Source organism: Coptis chinensis, chromosome 8 (genome assembly GCF_015680905.1).
Source record: "Coptis chinensis isolate HL-2020 chromosome 8, ASM1568090v1, whole genome shotgun sequence".
Lineage (NCBI taxonomy): Eukaryota > Viridiplantae > Streptophyta > Magnoliopsida > Ranunculales > Ranunculaceae > Coptis > Coptis chinensis.
Window position 1 is genome coordinate 89,008,127 of NC_141463.1, and position 12,578 is coordinate 89,020,704.

Below are 12,578 nucleotides of genomic sequence, written 5' to 3' on the forward strand. Positions count from 1 at the left end.
GTTCTTCTACGTTTATACCACTGCAATATTAAACAGCAAAATTTACAACTGTAATCCATTTGTATGTGTGCATAACATACTTTTTTTTCTAGTGGTTATTAATGTTAATTTGTTTGATCAAATGCGTCAATTGGTTTTTTTTTGGCATAGAAGTAGTAAACTCTAGTGTTGGGTATCTGTTTTTTGAGAACAAATGTGATTAAATCATTAGAGTAATCTACAATGGGTGGTCAATGAATATGAACATAACAAGTAGAATACATATTCCACGAGCTTATAAATGTGATAAAAAATGTACAATATTGCATACACATTGCAGCCTCAAGTCAGTAGTTTTCCAAAACCAGGTGCAGTTACGAAACCCCAGTGATTGTCACTCACCCCAGGCCACAGGCTAAAATTTCACCTTGACTAATGGTTCGTTCTTATTAAAATTCCATATTGCAATATGCATATCAAACCCTCTCCTGATATTAAACTGGTGAATCTCTTTACCCTGCCGCAGTGCAGCCAATCTTGCACAAGCAGGGAGAACCGAGACAATTGTTACCTTGTTGGGTTCAATGTCGCTTACGAGCATTCCTCTCAAAAAGTTCAAAGCACTAACCCCTTGTCCATGCTGAGCACAAGCAGAAATAATTGAATTCCGAACAACTACATCTTTATCGGAAAGCACATTGAACACAGAGCAGGCCCATTCCATGTGATCACATCCCGAGTACATTGTTGTTATAAGAGCACTTCCTGCACCGGTGGACAACTCGATCTGTTTTCTAATAACAAACCCATGGATTTCCTTCCCTAATTTCAAATCCTTTACCAGGGAACAAGCTGTTAAGGCCCCAGACAACGTGATTGTATTTGTTTCACACATTCTATAAAAGAACTCAAGAGCCATTATCCCATCTCCGTTCTGGGTATAACCTGTGATCAGCCCATTCCATGTAATAACATCAGGCTCCACACCTAGAGACTTCATCCCATTAAAAAGCTCAAAAGTTTCTTCACGACAACCTTTCTGTGCATAACCAGCAAGCATGGAATTCCATGATATCAGAACCTTTTGTTTGATTGAATTGAATTTCCAACGAGTACCCAAAGTTGTGCATCAAACAATCTCTTGATTCTTCCAGGATATGATGAAAGGGCTGAATCTGCAAAAAATGGATACAGCACTTTCCCAAACAAGCAAGTAATAGGTTTATGTAGTTTGTTTTAAATTTTAAAAAAATTCATTTAATTTATTTATTTTCGAATAAGAAGCAAGTAGAGATCAGATACATAAAATGAAATGAGAAAATTTACATTAGGCTTTCATTAACAAAATGCATAGCATTCAAAATTCCTTCCAAAGCAGGATACATAATGAAGTCAAGTCCCCCAACCTATTTCCCAACCCCCAGGATACAGATGTACAAAACATAAATTGAAAGGGGAGTCAATGCAGAATGGAAATAGAAAAGATAAGAGAATAAGATGGGAATTTGTTTGTTGGGGAGGGGGGTATTTGAAACCTAATATAAGACTAACTAAAAAAATGGACCAAATCACCACATATTATCACATTTTCTTCTATTTTATAGAATAAAACCAAATCGGATATTTGAATATTCTTAAATTTCCATTCCATCGCAGATAAGCCAGCGACCATCGGAAAAACTAAGTTACACCGACACGGATCTGAAGTGTTAATGGACGGTGAAATATTAAAACTGTGGTTCACATACAATATGTGTCCATGTGTCCGATCTGATTATTTTTGAAATATTGTGAGTCCATGTAACATAGTGGAAAAAATAAAGGTGTTAAACAAGACTTACAACAAACATCTCCTCTCAACTCTTACATTTGTCTTATTTTCTCCTCGCACCCCTAAACCAATGAGGTTCTTCACTTCCATCATGGAAACGTAAAAGAAAATTAAGGATATCCATCCACAACCTAAGAGCAACTACCATCAGCAACTTACAACCCTTGAAAACCATATTCATCAAATCATCGTACATATTCCACGAAAGGTTTCTAAATGCAATCTTGTTTTTATGGTCTTGTTTTAGGTTTTCTTGACCTACTACTCAAATTCTTTTTCATCCTAAGAAGAAGCTCCAAAAGTGAAACTTGAGGGTCAAACTTCAAAGATAAAGATCCCAGTTCTTACATCAAAACTAGAGCCACAGATTAACATCAAGCACACAGGAAACCAAAAGGGTTATTCAGAATGTGATTCTCGTAGGAATTATCTACTGAAATGTGTAAGATGTTTGTAGTTTAAAAGTATAACATTACCTCGGGATTCAGAAAAGCAAGCTCCGTGATTCGCCCTGCTACTGTGGTGTGGTCAAACTCAACTGAAGTAGTAAAAACTGCAAATACAAATCAAATAACACAAGTACTGAAAACCTTGATATGGTTGATAACATTGATGATGAACTTTTTAATCTAGTCACTACTCTATTACCGGAAACCCTTAAATCCCCCTTTTCCCGGTGAAAATGGGATTTGATCCCCAAGACCTTGGGCCAGCCTCCCAAGGCTTGACCAGTAGGCTATTGGAAACCTTCGGTATCAAACACAGTATTGAGCATGTGAATTCGGAAGGAAAGAAAATAAAATAAAATGCCTTCTGTATCAGGCCAGAACCTAACTTTTGTTCCCCGAGCAGCACTTAATTCAGCTGGAAGTACATGACAAGTTAAAGCTGTCACTGGTTTTCCACGAGAATATTTCTGTTGGTATTCCATCCCATCACGCCAAACTGTAACTTCCAATGCCTGTTCACAGAAAATTACTCAATTAGAATAAAAAACACATAACAGTAAGTTGCCATCTGCAAACCAGGGTAAAAACAATTCAAGATGGAATGTGAGAACTTAACGTGGAAGTCCTAATATTTAATCACTTAATTTGACCCTCTCAATATTGCATCTAAACTGTTAAGGGCAATAAAAGTTTAGTGTGTAATCGAATTATCCCAAGATTGAATTTAGAAGAAGATAGGAGGAAGAAACAGATGCATACGTGGTCTTGGGTCGCAAAGCTCATCCAGGACCATAGAAAACCTATAGAACAAATAGATTGAAGGCTTGGAGAGCACCTTCTTCATGTAGGTTTTTCATTTTGACGATCAGCTGCTTCCTTTTATTAAGAGTTTATCGTGTATTTGAATTCCGACAAAGAAACATATATATAAATGGAGAAATTCTACATGTTGGAAATAAATAGAATTGAATTCAAAAATCCCTGTTGGATTTTGCAAATGGTCTCTTCAATCAAGAAACTGATTTAAACCGATCTTACTTTATTGTGTTTTCATCAATGATGTCGGAGTGCTCAAGATGATTGCGAATCAGTAACGTATTCCCATCTGTGCAAAAACCCATAAGAAGATAACATATTGACAATAAGGCAGTGAAATTAAGGAACCGAATAGAGAATGGTTTGAGCCTAGTAACCATTTCTGTTTTGTTGTTGAGAGAGGCGAGAGGGGGGAGGACGAATGAATTGACAAAAAGGTTACAAATAAGCCTTATTGGCAATAAATCTAAATTTCCTAGACTTCAACTATCTGACATTCGTGAGTCTAGAGTAATGCTACGTGTGGGGCGTGATTCAGCCTATAGCAAATTATTGGATATCAAAAAGCTTGGATTCAGTACAATTTATTCCTTCTCCTATATGGTTTTCATTAGAGCAATCAAAATGTGGGTTATTTATGTGCAACTCCTTATGTTAGATGCATGTACATAACACCTCTAATTACAATAAACGTCTTCAAGGTGAGAAACGCACCTCTGCCTTATAGAAAATGATACATTTGAAACCTACTGGTTAATGGCAGTAAGAGAGAATACACGCCTTTGCCTTCTTTCTCTGTAACATGCCCCACATATACTGAGCATCCACGGTTGGCCACTCCCTGCAGATTACAATCACAAACATTTCAGGATTTTTAAAGGTGAAAGGATCGTTTGAACTACTAAAAGTTGTTTGCATTTTGAAACATACCCAAGAGAAGGTGTTAAAGTCAGCTGTTTCATGCTTCCTGGCTTGTCATCCTTCGAAATTGTTTGGGGGTGGTTTCTTTTAAATTAGCACGTAATATTATACATCCAATGTTAATCTACGAAGAAAATGATGAATTTGGGCGTTTTATATGATTTATCTTGATGCAGCATTGCAGATGTCACAATATACTTGACGCTTGGATCTGCAGCTGTTGCTAGTGGCTTCAGATTGGTAAACCTTTTAGTCACTAACCGGAATGGCCATTTTAGGGTCATGATGACTTCTCCAGATTTGTCATGTCAACAGCCAGCAGCTTTTAGAAAGTTATATCATATGGACTCGATGCTGGCAGCCGGAAGATGTGAGGGTGCTGCTGGTACTCAGTTGCACAGATCATTGGACCAGCACCAATAGATGGTCTCTGTACATCTGTACTGACTCGCTGCTCTATGAAAGGATTGCAACTCTTCTGTTTCAGATACAATTTGGTATCAGATAGCTTTAACAGAAGAACATTAATTATACATCGAACATAACCATAAGCAGGTCCTTTAACAGAAGAACTTTCAGTGTATATACACTTAAGTGTTTTTAGTTACATAACCATAACCATTTTAGTTACATGTTTGCATAGGGAATATCAACATTCTTAAGGATCAACAACCCAGTGATGGTCGAAGTCAGTTTTCCTGATCTCTGAACAAACTTAGCACACTCCCTTGCTAACCCCTGAATATCACCTTCGCATTGCTGTGCCAAAACTTGGTTGTTGGAAAAAGTTATGGTCAGTCCAACTATTATTACCATGATTACTGAGAACTTAACTACTTCCATGAGAATTCTTCTCTTCTTTCTTACTCTGTTTGCGTTGTGGTTGTGGTTGTGTTCATAGTGTTGAGCCTTTCATGACATTTATAAACATTTCTTGGAAGCGTAGCCATGAACAATGTGTTACTTGTACTGCGTGCATATTGCTGCATGTTTTTGACTTTAGACTCCACTTAAACATAGAAAAATTGGGAGGGAGAAAAATGTGTTTAGCTCAACTCCATTCATTGTTTAAGGTCGAATTAAATAATGTCACTTGCCATATTTTTTCGGTTAACCATTGAAATATGTGATCCTTTCATAGTTAGACTCGCGACAAAGTAAACTGTGACTTCTGGTCATTTGATCATACATCTGACAAAATCTCTTAGCTGGAAGCCTGAGAGTTTTTTCATCTTTGTAGAGCAAGGCTGGATGCGTTCTGTAATCCGTGCTTCCTTATCAGTTCAAAACTCCACGCAAAGCAGAATGTGGTGCATTTTAACATTAATTTCCAATTTACCATTTCCTACTGGATAAGTTAAAATTGAAATTTTGGAAATATCTATTCAGATGTACTCCTGAATATTGTTGTCACAGTTTTAGTAATCACTCAGACCTTTCTAGGAAGAAAACTGTCTTTGGTGGTGCCTGACTTCATACATGATACAAATTGGGGTTCTACAAAATTTGGGTCTAACAACTTCTGCCAGTAAAATAAAATGGTTTCTAAGGAGTAGCCTGGAATCAAAAGTTGGACAAACACTCTGTCGTCACACGAGAGATATACGAAACCAAGCTTTTTCGTGGTCTTATTCAGATAAAAAGCCACTGCAACAGATAAAAGTCAAGTTTAAAGGCTTTGTAGCAAATGACTGACATGCAGTTTCTTCTACTGAAAGATAAAGGAAAATAACAATAAATTCCAAGCCTACATTTCTATATAGACCAGAATTTAAGAAACATCTTGCATATCCGAAGGATGATGACACCAAAAAACTCGAGTTGCCTGTTGAGTTCTGACAGGAATATTGCAGAGCAAGGAGAAACTTAATAACGAGAAAGAAATCAACACCAAATGGAGCTCCATTAGCTCTATTTTGCCTGAGGGTATTAGCTCTATTTTGCCTAAAGCAATGAAATCAACAGCAAGACAGATGGAATTGATCTTGTCTGCTTCATTATCGGGGATCTCAAACCCAAACTCTTCCTCCAAAGCCATCAAAATCTCTACAGTGTCGAGGCTGTCAAGTCCAAGGTCATTCTGGAAATGGGCATTAGGTGTGACCTGTAAGAAAACCAAATATAATACACTTGTTAGTTATTGTCAAATATCGACATCGGATGAATAACAAAGCATCAAGCATTGTTCATTAGGTTGGCAATAGCATGAACTCAGTTTGAAAAACGATTATCTTTGTTCCCCCTACAACTTATGAAAAAAAAACGAATTATTTAGTGTCTTCCTACAGTTCTTGCATGCAACATTTGACCATGTCATGACTGGCATGGACAAAGAGTCTGACACTAAAATTTAAAACTATTGTTATATGGACACACCATATTTTAAAAATAGTCCATGTCAGATATGTATTCATGTGTGACACATATTGTATGTAATATACCTCAACTTTTGATATTTTGCCATGTGAGACACTTAGTTTGTATCAGTGGTCGGAAACGGACACACGTATCCGTGTCAATGCAACTTAGATTTCAAGATAAAAGAACTGGTGTATGTATCAGCCATATTTTTCATTATCTTAAGGCTCAGTTCTCATATGCAAGAGTAGGAGGAAGACAATGCAACATCAATATCCTTACTTACTTATCTATCAAGAAAATAAAAGTATATCATTGATCAACTCCTTGAAAACTTGTATTTCTTCACCACTTACTACCTGCGCAAATATACACAAAATCATATATCAACTAAAGACAAAGGAAATGTATACGTAAGTAAAAGGCCTATCTCGGATCTCAATTTTGGTGGCTGTACATATCAACTTCTCCAAACCGTCGGAGTTCTTAATATGTATCATAATTCAACGACATATAACGATTTCTCTTGGCTACCGGACAACAATATAATCTTGTGAAAGCATCAGTAGCAAACACTAGTGGAGAAGCAAAATGAAGGAGCTAAAAACCTTTCAGAATTATCTATTTAACTGAACTTTGATGGCCGAGGTATTACATGATTATCAGCTACAAGTGTCCCAAAACACTGATAAAACTAAGCTGTAACGCTGGGTATACGCCTCATCCCATTGTAAGACCAACTGACCAACACCAAGATTGTCAACACCTCTTTAATTTCATATTTTCAATAGAAAAAAGATTTTCTCGTTTTTTGTATTGTTAAAATACTTTATTAATAGCCAAACAAGTTTGATTACAGTTGGTGGCAACTCGGCTCTGGATACAAGCCTAATAAAGAGCTCTGGATAACTGGTTTTAATCACAGTTTCCCAATTGAACATGAGCCCTTCAAACCTCCTGCCCCGTCTTTTAGGTGAAGACAACTTATTCATGATCTGATAAAAAAAACTAGCATCTTTTTCAATGTTGTGAACGAGCATTATCACGGAAAGTCATGTTATTCCTTACTCTCCAAATGCACCATAGAGTCTCATACGACATGAAATTTTGGCCTTCTTTGTGAAAACATCGTTAAACTAACAATCACCACCAAGATGACTCGTTCTAACCACAAAGCCCAAGACACCCATCGGGCTATCAACCTCGGACAAGCAACGATGAACATTGTATACCTAAATACACAAGTGCAGAACACCCAAACACACAAAACACATAAAAATAAAAGGAAAACAAAAGAGAATAGAAGGGAACACCACTACACACAAGACCCTCCCAAAAACAGCTCGAAGGAGCAAATATCATACCCAAACCACAAGTCTGACATACTAGTCATCCTCCTCCTCATCCACGTCCCACTCATCCAAAAAACTCAAGTAAATATGATGATCCTCCTCCCCGTCCTCCATGACTCCATATCTTCAAAGTCTCTACTGTCTAACCCGATTCCTCTTCCAGTACATCTTCACATCTCCTTTTCTCTCTAGTATTGAACATAGATCTAATTTTATCCCCATTCTCAGTCGTCTTAACCCCCAAAACATTCTCAAAAATTTGATCTATTTGGTTATCTTAATAACTCACCGGCACAAAGTCATAGCATGAAACACACCATTTGATCTCGAATCATGAGTTATTTGGTAGCAAGGCCTCCTTCACAACATAATGCAAAACACTAATCTAAACACGAGAATCTACTAGGCATAATTTTTCTATATGGGCTAAAAATTTAGTTTTCACAGATGCAAAGATCAAAGAGTTATTTGTGCAAAATAATGAAGAATTTTTGTTTCATCAAAGGACCTCATACTCTTGATAGAAAATGAATTAGAAGCAATGAAACATACATATAATGTCATGTAAAATTACCAAAAAAAACACATGATAAACCTTAATCGTAGTACCTAGAAATGTGTCTCTGATAGCGTGCAATTCCCTGCTGACATCTCTAATATCCATTCTCTCTGATGGTGATTCCACAGAACATGCAACCCCAATTCTGACTATTGCTGTCATGCACTCTAGCAGTTTTGTTCTTCTATGACTGCCGATTGTCATGCTATTAGTCTCTCCTAAAGTGTCATCTCCTTCAGATAAAAGTATTGGATCTACAATCTTTATAAATTGAGCTTGCAAACCGTTGCTAGCATAGTTATGGAGGCATAAACCGTCTTTAAACATCTCATCGGTTGGTCTCCTTCCTGTGGACATTTCTAACACCAAAATTCCATAACTGTACACGTCACCTTGTATGGATGCATCAGCTCCCATACCATATTCTGCAATAGATACATCAATCACTCGTTTCCATAACCATTTAAATGTGAAAAAAAAGAAAAAAAAAGATTAAGAGCCATTTGCCAGTAAAGAGAAAATGAAAAAAGAAAAATAAATATAGTAGTAATATAGTAATGTTTTATAGCCATTAGACTACAAAGAGATTGAAAAATTCCTCACAATCGTCAGTTAAGATATTGATAGAAGTAAACAAACTAGCTTAATTACCACTACTACCACATTTCTTTCATCATCGATCTTTTGAATTTTAATTCAACTAACATGGACTTAAAAGTAATTAGATCAAGTTAATAGATTCTCTCACTGCATTTCATTTGCACTAACGTCCAATTCCTTTTTCCTCTTTTAAGATATCTACGTAACTATTTTTGTTCGATTGACTATCTAAATAACTATGTTATAAGCTTTGGAGCTTAAAACATCCAACTATCCAAGGCCCTCCTGTAACTTGGGTGTTAATGGCGTCGAACTTAACTAGAGAAAAAAGAGACAAAAAGAATCGAGTTTCGCTAAAATGTGGCTAAACAGAAAATTATAACTAATGATCGCGGTATACTAGATATTAAATTCATGCATTTATGAATTGGAAAAAGGACTAAAATCAACTTATGTCGATATTGAAATTCCAACCTGGGCGGCATAGCCAATAGATCCCTTTACTCCTACTGAGATACTTTGATTATCATGCAAGTTCTCTATTGATTCCGAAAGAAGCTTTGCTAAACCAAAATCACCAACATGAGCTACCATATCATCATCAAGAAGCACATTGCTTGGCTTTAGATCACGATGAATAACCAAAAGCGTGGCACTTTCGTGATGATGAAGATAGATAAGCTTGAAGCAACATCAATGGCGACATTTAGTCTTTGAAGTAGGTTCAAATTCGATTCTTCATCATGTTAAGCTAATCTCTTGATGCAACCACTTATCTAAACCTCCATTTGGCATGAACTCAAAGACTAGTGCTTTAAATTCATTTCCTTCATAATCCACACTAGAGCAAGAAGTTAGAATCTTAACAATATTTCGATGGCGGATATTACACAATGATTCACACTCTGCCACGAAACTCTTTAAAGCTCCTCCTCAATTGAAGTTTGAACACCTTAATAGCAACAACGGTTTCAGTATTGGTTAAGCATTCCCTTATACACCTTTGCCAAAACCACGAACCAACAAAATTATTTGGAGAAAATCCACCCGATCGCTTGAGAAAGATCTCCATATGAGACCTTGAGATGCCGATCACTAAATGATGGCAAATAAGCCGTTTTAAGTTTACTTTTTCTCCTCAAGTAAAATATTAGAGAACATGAAGCCAAAAGAATGAACACGGCCACACTGATCATAATTGCCATTTTGGAAGGATCGGACCTTCCATGCTTTTTTACACCTTGTTTTTCAGAGTTGTTAAATCGGCATGGCGGCAATTGCAGTTCATGTATACCCCCACAGAGATCGGAATTTCCAACAACTGAAAAATTGCCTGCAATTTTAAAAATTCCGTTCACTGGTACCTCACCTTCAAATTTATTGAAGGATAGATTCAATAGCTGGAGATACAGAAAATCCCCCCAATATTTTGGAATTTCACCAGACAAGTTGTTCCTTGATAGATCCAACCCTCGGACACTCTTTAAAAAACTCAAAGATTGAGGAACTGTCCCTTCAAACAAATTTCCGTCCAAGTACAAAATTTCCAGACTCAAACAGTCACCAAGAGTATTAGGTATTAAACCAGACAACTTATTTCTCGACACCTCGATATCAACAAGATTTTTTAGTTTTCCTACTTCTAAAGGTAGGGAACCAATTAAGGAGTTCATAGAGAAGTTAAGATGAAGCAGAGTGGGAATATTAAAGATCTCTTTAGGTAGGGTACCATTTAGGTTGTTTTGTCCCAGATCCAGTGTTTGCATTTGGTTAAGAGCACCAAGACCTGAAGGAATGTTTCCTTCCAGTCTGTTCATTCCTAAAAACAATTCACTCAATTTAGTATTGTTTGCTAGAGAAGATGGGATCGGTCCAGACAATTTGTTTCCGGCCAGACCTAACCCCTGTAAACTACGGAGTTTTCCAATTGAAGATGGAATACTACCGGAAAAGTTATTAAAATCGAGAACTAATATATACAAATTGACCAGGTTCCCAATCCCTTCTGGGATAATTCCAGATATTTGATTGCCGTTTAGATACAACCTCTCCATTCGGTTGGAGAGATTGGTAATAGAGTTTGGGAATACACCTCCGAAATTGTTTTGGTCCAAGCCCAATACCTTTAGATTACTGGAGTTGGTCAAATAAGTGATAAAACTCAAATCATGAGCTTCTCCTGTTCCTAGATGATTACGTCCAAGATTTAGCTGTTCAATAGTTTGAGGGAATTGAAAATCCTCAGGAACTTGTCCTTTGAAATTGTTTAGGAAAACATCAAATAGTTGAAGTTTAGAAGCATTAGCTAATGAAACTGGGAGTAGTCCAGAAAGTGTATTTCCACCACCATAGAAACCGACGAGATTAGGAAGAGTGATGCCCATGTCTGGTGGAAGACTACCACTAAATTGGTTACCTTCAATTGCTAAGAATTTCAAGGATGAGATGTTGAAAATTGTTAACGGGACCTCACCAGATAGTAAATTACTTCCAACAATGAATTGTTGTAAGCTTGACAGTCTACCAAAGCTGGCTGGAATACTTCCAACCAATTTATTATAAACTGTGGAGAAGACTTGAAGCGACGAAAGATTACCTAAAGAAGAGGGTAGCACTCCTGTCAGTTTGTTTGTTTCAATAACCAAGACTTCAAGCTTTGACAATGAGCCAAGCTCTGCCGGAATAATCCCTGACAATAAGTTCTCACCTAAATTAAAGAGCCTGAGTTCAGTACATTGGGTTAGATTGACTGGAATTTCTCCATCGAAAGTGTTATAGTGCAGATGGAGTGCTTGAAGACGAAACAACCGACCAATTTCTTGTGGAATCTCACCATAGAATTTATTGTTCTTAAGGCTGATGAGCCTTAGGAAAGTGAGGTTTCCAATATGAGGCGATAAGGATCCAACCAAACTCTGGCTGGTAAGATTCAAACTTATGACTCTTTGATGACGCTTGCCGCATGTAATGCCTTGCCACTGACAGAAATGAGCAGATTGGTTCCAGGAGCTTAAGCCGCCTTGAATTCCATCTCTAATAGCGATCAGAGAGTGAAGATCAGTCTCATTTCCAGAGGTGGCCATAGAAGGTTTTGTTTGGGACATCAACTGGTTAAAGAGTAGGAAGACGATGTAAAAGTTAAATACTGTAAATGCCTGGCTTGAAATCATCTTTGCGAATTGTATAAACTAAAAGGTATGTGGTGTAGTAATATATAGGAGCATTGCTTGTGAAGATCTCCATTAATGTTGCCTTTGAAATCATCCGTTTCGGCCTTCAATTTTTTTCTTGCCTGTCAAGATCTCCATTAATATTGCCTTTGAAATCATCTTTGCAAATTGTAGAATTAGGAGCATTGCGAGGTGTACTTGGTCTTGCCTGTCAAGATCTCCATTAATCTTGCCGTGTAGAATAATTTGGTAATCAGAGTCATTTTCAAAACTGGTTTCCGGTTCTTCTACGTTTGCGACGTGAGTCAATCCTCAAATTTGTTGGCTTATGAGTCAAGATCTCATTAATCTTGCCGTCTATCATACTCTCTACAAAGACGAAGACATTTCCTCTTCTTCTTCTTTTTTTTTTTTGGTAACCTCATTTTCTTCCCTAATCTAAGATTTTCTTCCCTAATCTAAGATGTTTTTTTGGTAACGTTTATACAGCAAAATTTACAACTGTAATCCATTCATTGTATGTGTGCATAACATACTTTTTTT

The 12,578-nt window shown here is 37.0% G+C and overlaps 3 protein-coding genes and 1 long non-coding RNA gene across 14 annotated transcripts in view; 1 reads left to right on the forward strand and 3 right to left on the reverse strand.

Moving 5' to 3' along the window:
* Positions 1–12,578, forward strand: part of LOC147484064 (uncharacterized) — a 13,667-nt gene continuing 1,089 nt past the window's right edge. The window contains exon 1 of the long non-coding RNA XR_015203828.1: positions 1–347. This is a non-coding gene — a long non-coding RNA (uncharacterized LOC147484064). The remainder of the gene's footprint in view (positions 348–12,578) is intronic.
* LOC147484065 (DNA gyrase subunit B, chloroplastic/mitochondrial-like) lies at positions 401–4,311 on the reverse strand. Of its 9 annotated transcripts, XR_015203784.1 has the most exons (6): positions 4,006–4,311; positions 3,790–3,916; positions 3,298–3,364; positions 2,641–2,771; positions 2,287–2,363; positions 401–1,154 (listed from the first exon to the last, which is right to left on the reverse strand). XR_015203784.1 is itself a non-coding variant. In XM_086575984.1 (4 exons), the coding sequence occupies exons 1-3, from the start codon at positions 4,278–4,280 to the stop codon at positions 2,547–2,549; spliced, it is 309 nt and encodes a 102-aa protein (XP_086432110.1). In that variant the 5' UTR covers positions 4,281–4,295; the 3' UTR covers positions 401–1,154; positions 2,287–2,546. The 9 variants fall into 9 exon arrangements, 2 of the variants coding, with proteins under 2 accessions (XP_086432110.1, XP_086432109.1); XR_015203780.1 differs by having other exon boundaries at positions 2,287–2,771; positions 4,006–4,305; XR_015203782.1 differs by having other exon boundaries at positions 2,287–2,771; positions 3,856–3,916; positions 4,006–4,020.
* On the reverse strand, positions 5,354–12,546 carry LOC147484066 (uncharacterized). 3 transcript variants are annotated; one of them, XR_015203765.1, is made up of 4 exons: positions 11,462–12,546; positions 8,316–8,690; positions 5,748–6,100; positions 5,354–5,643 (listed from the first exon to the last, which is right to left on the reverse strand). XR_015203765.1 is itself a non-coding variant. In XM_086575941.1 (3 exons), the coding sequence occupies exons 1-3, from the start codon at positions 12,033–12,035 to the stop codon at positions 6,090–6,092; spliced, it is 960 nt and encodes a 319-aa protein (XP_086432067.1). In that variant the 5' UTR covers positions 12,036–12,546; the 3' UTR covers positions 5,354–6,089. The 3 variants fall into 3 exon arrangements, 1 of the variants encoding a protein (XP_086432067.1); XR_015203766.1 differs by lacking the exon at positions 11,462–12,546 and adding an exon at positions 9,014–9,181 and having other exon boundaries at positions 5,354–6,100; XM_086575941.1 differs by having other exon boundaries at positions 5,354–6,100.
* On the reverse strand, positions 9,894–11,332 carry LOC147484067 (uncharacterized). Its single transcript, XM_086576215.1, has one exon. The coding sequence runs from the start codon at positions 11,247–11,249 to the stop codon at positions 9,894–9,896; it is 1,356 nt and encodes a 451-aa protein (XP_086432341.1). The 5' UTR covers positions 11,250–11,332.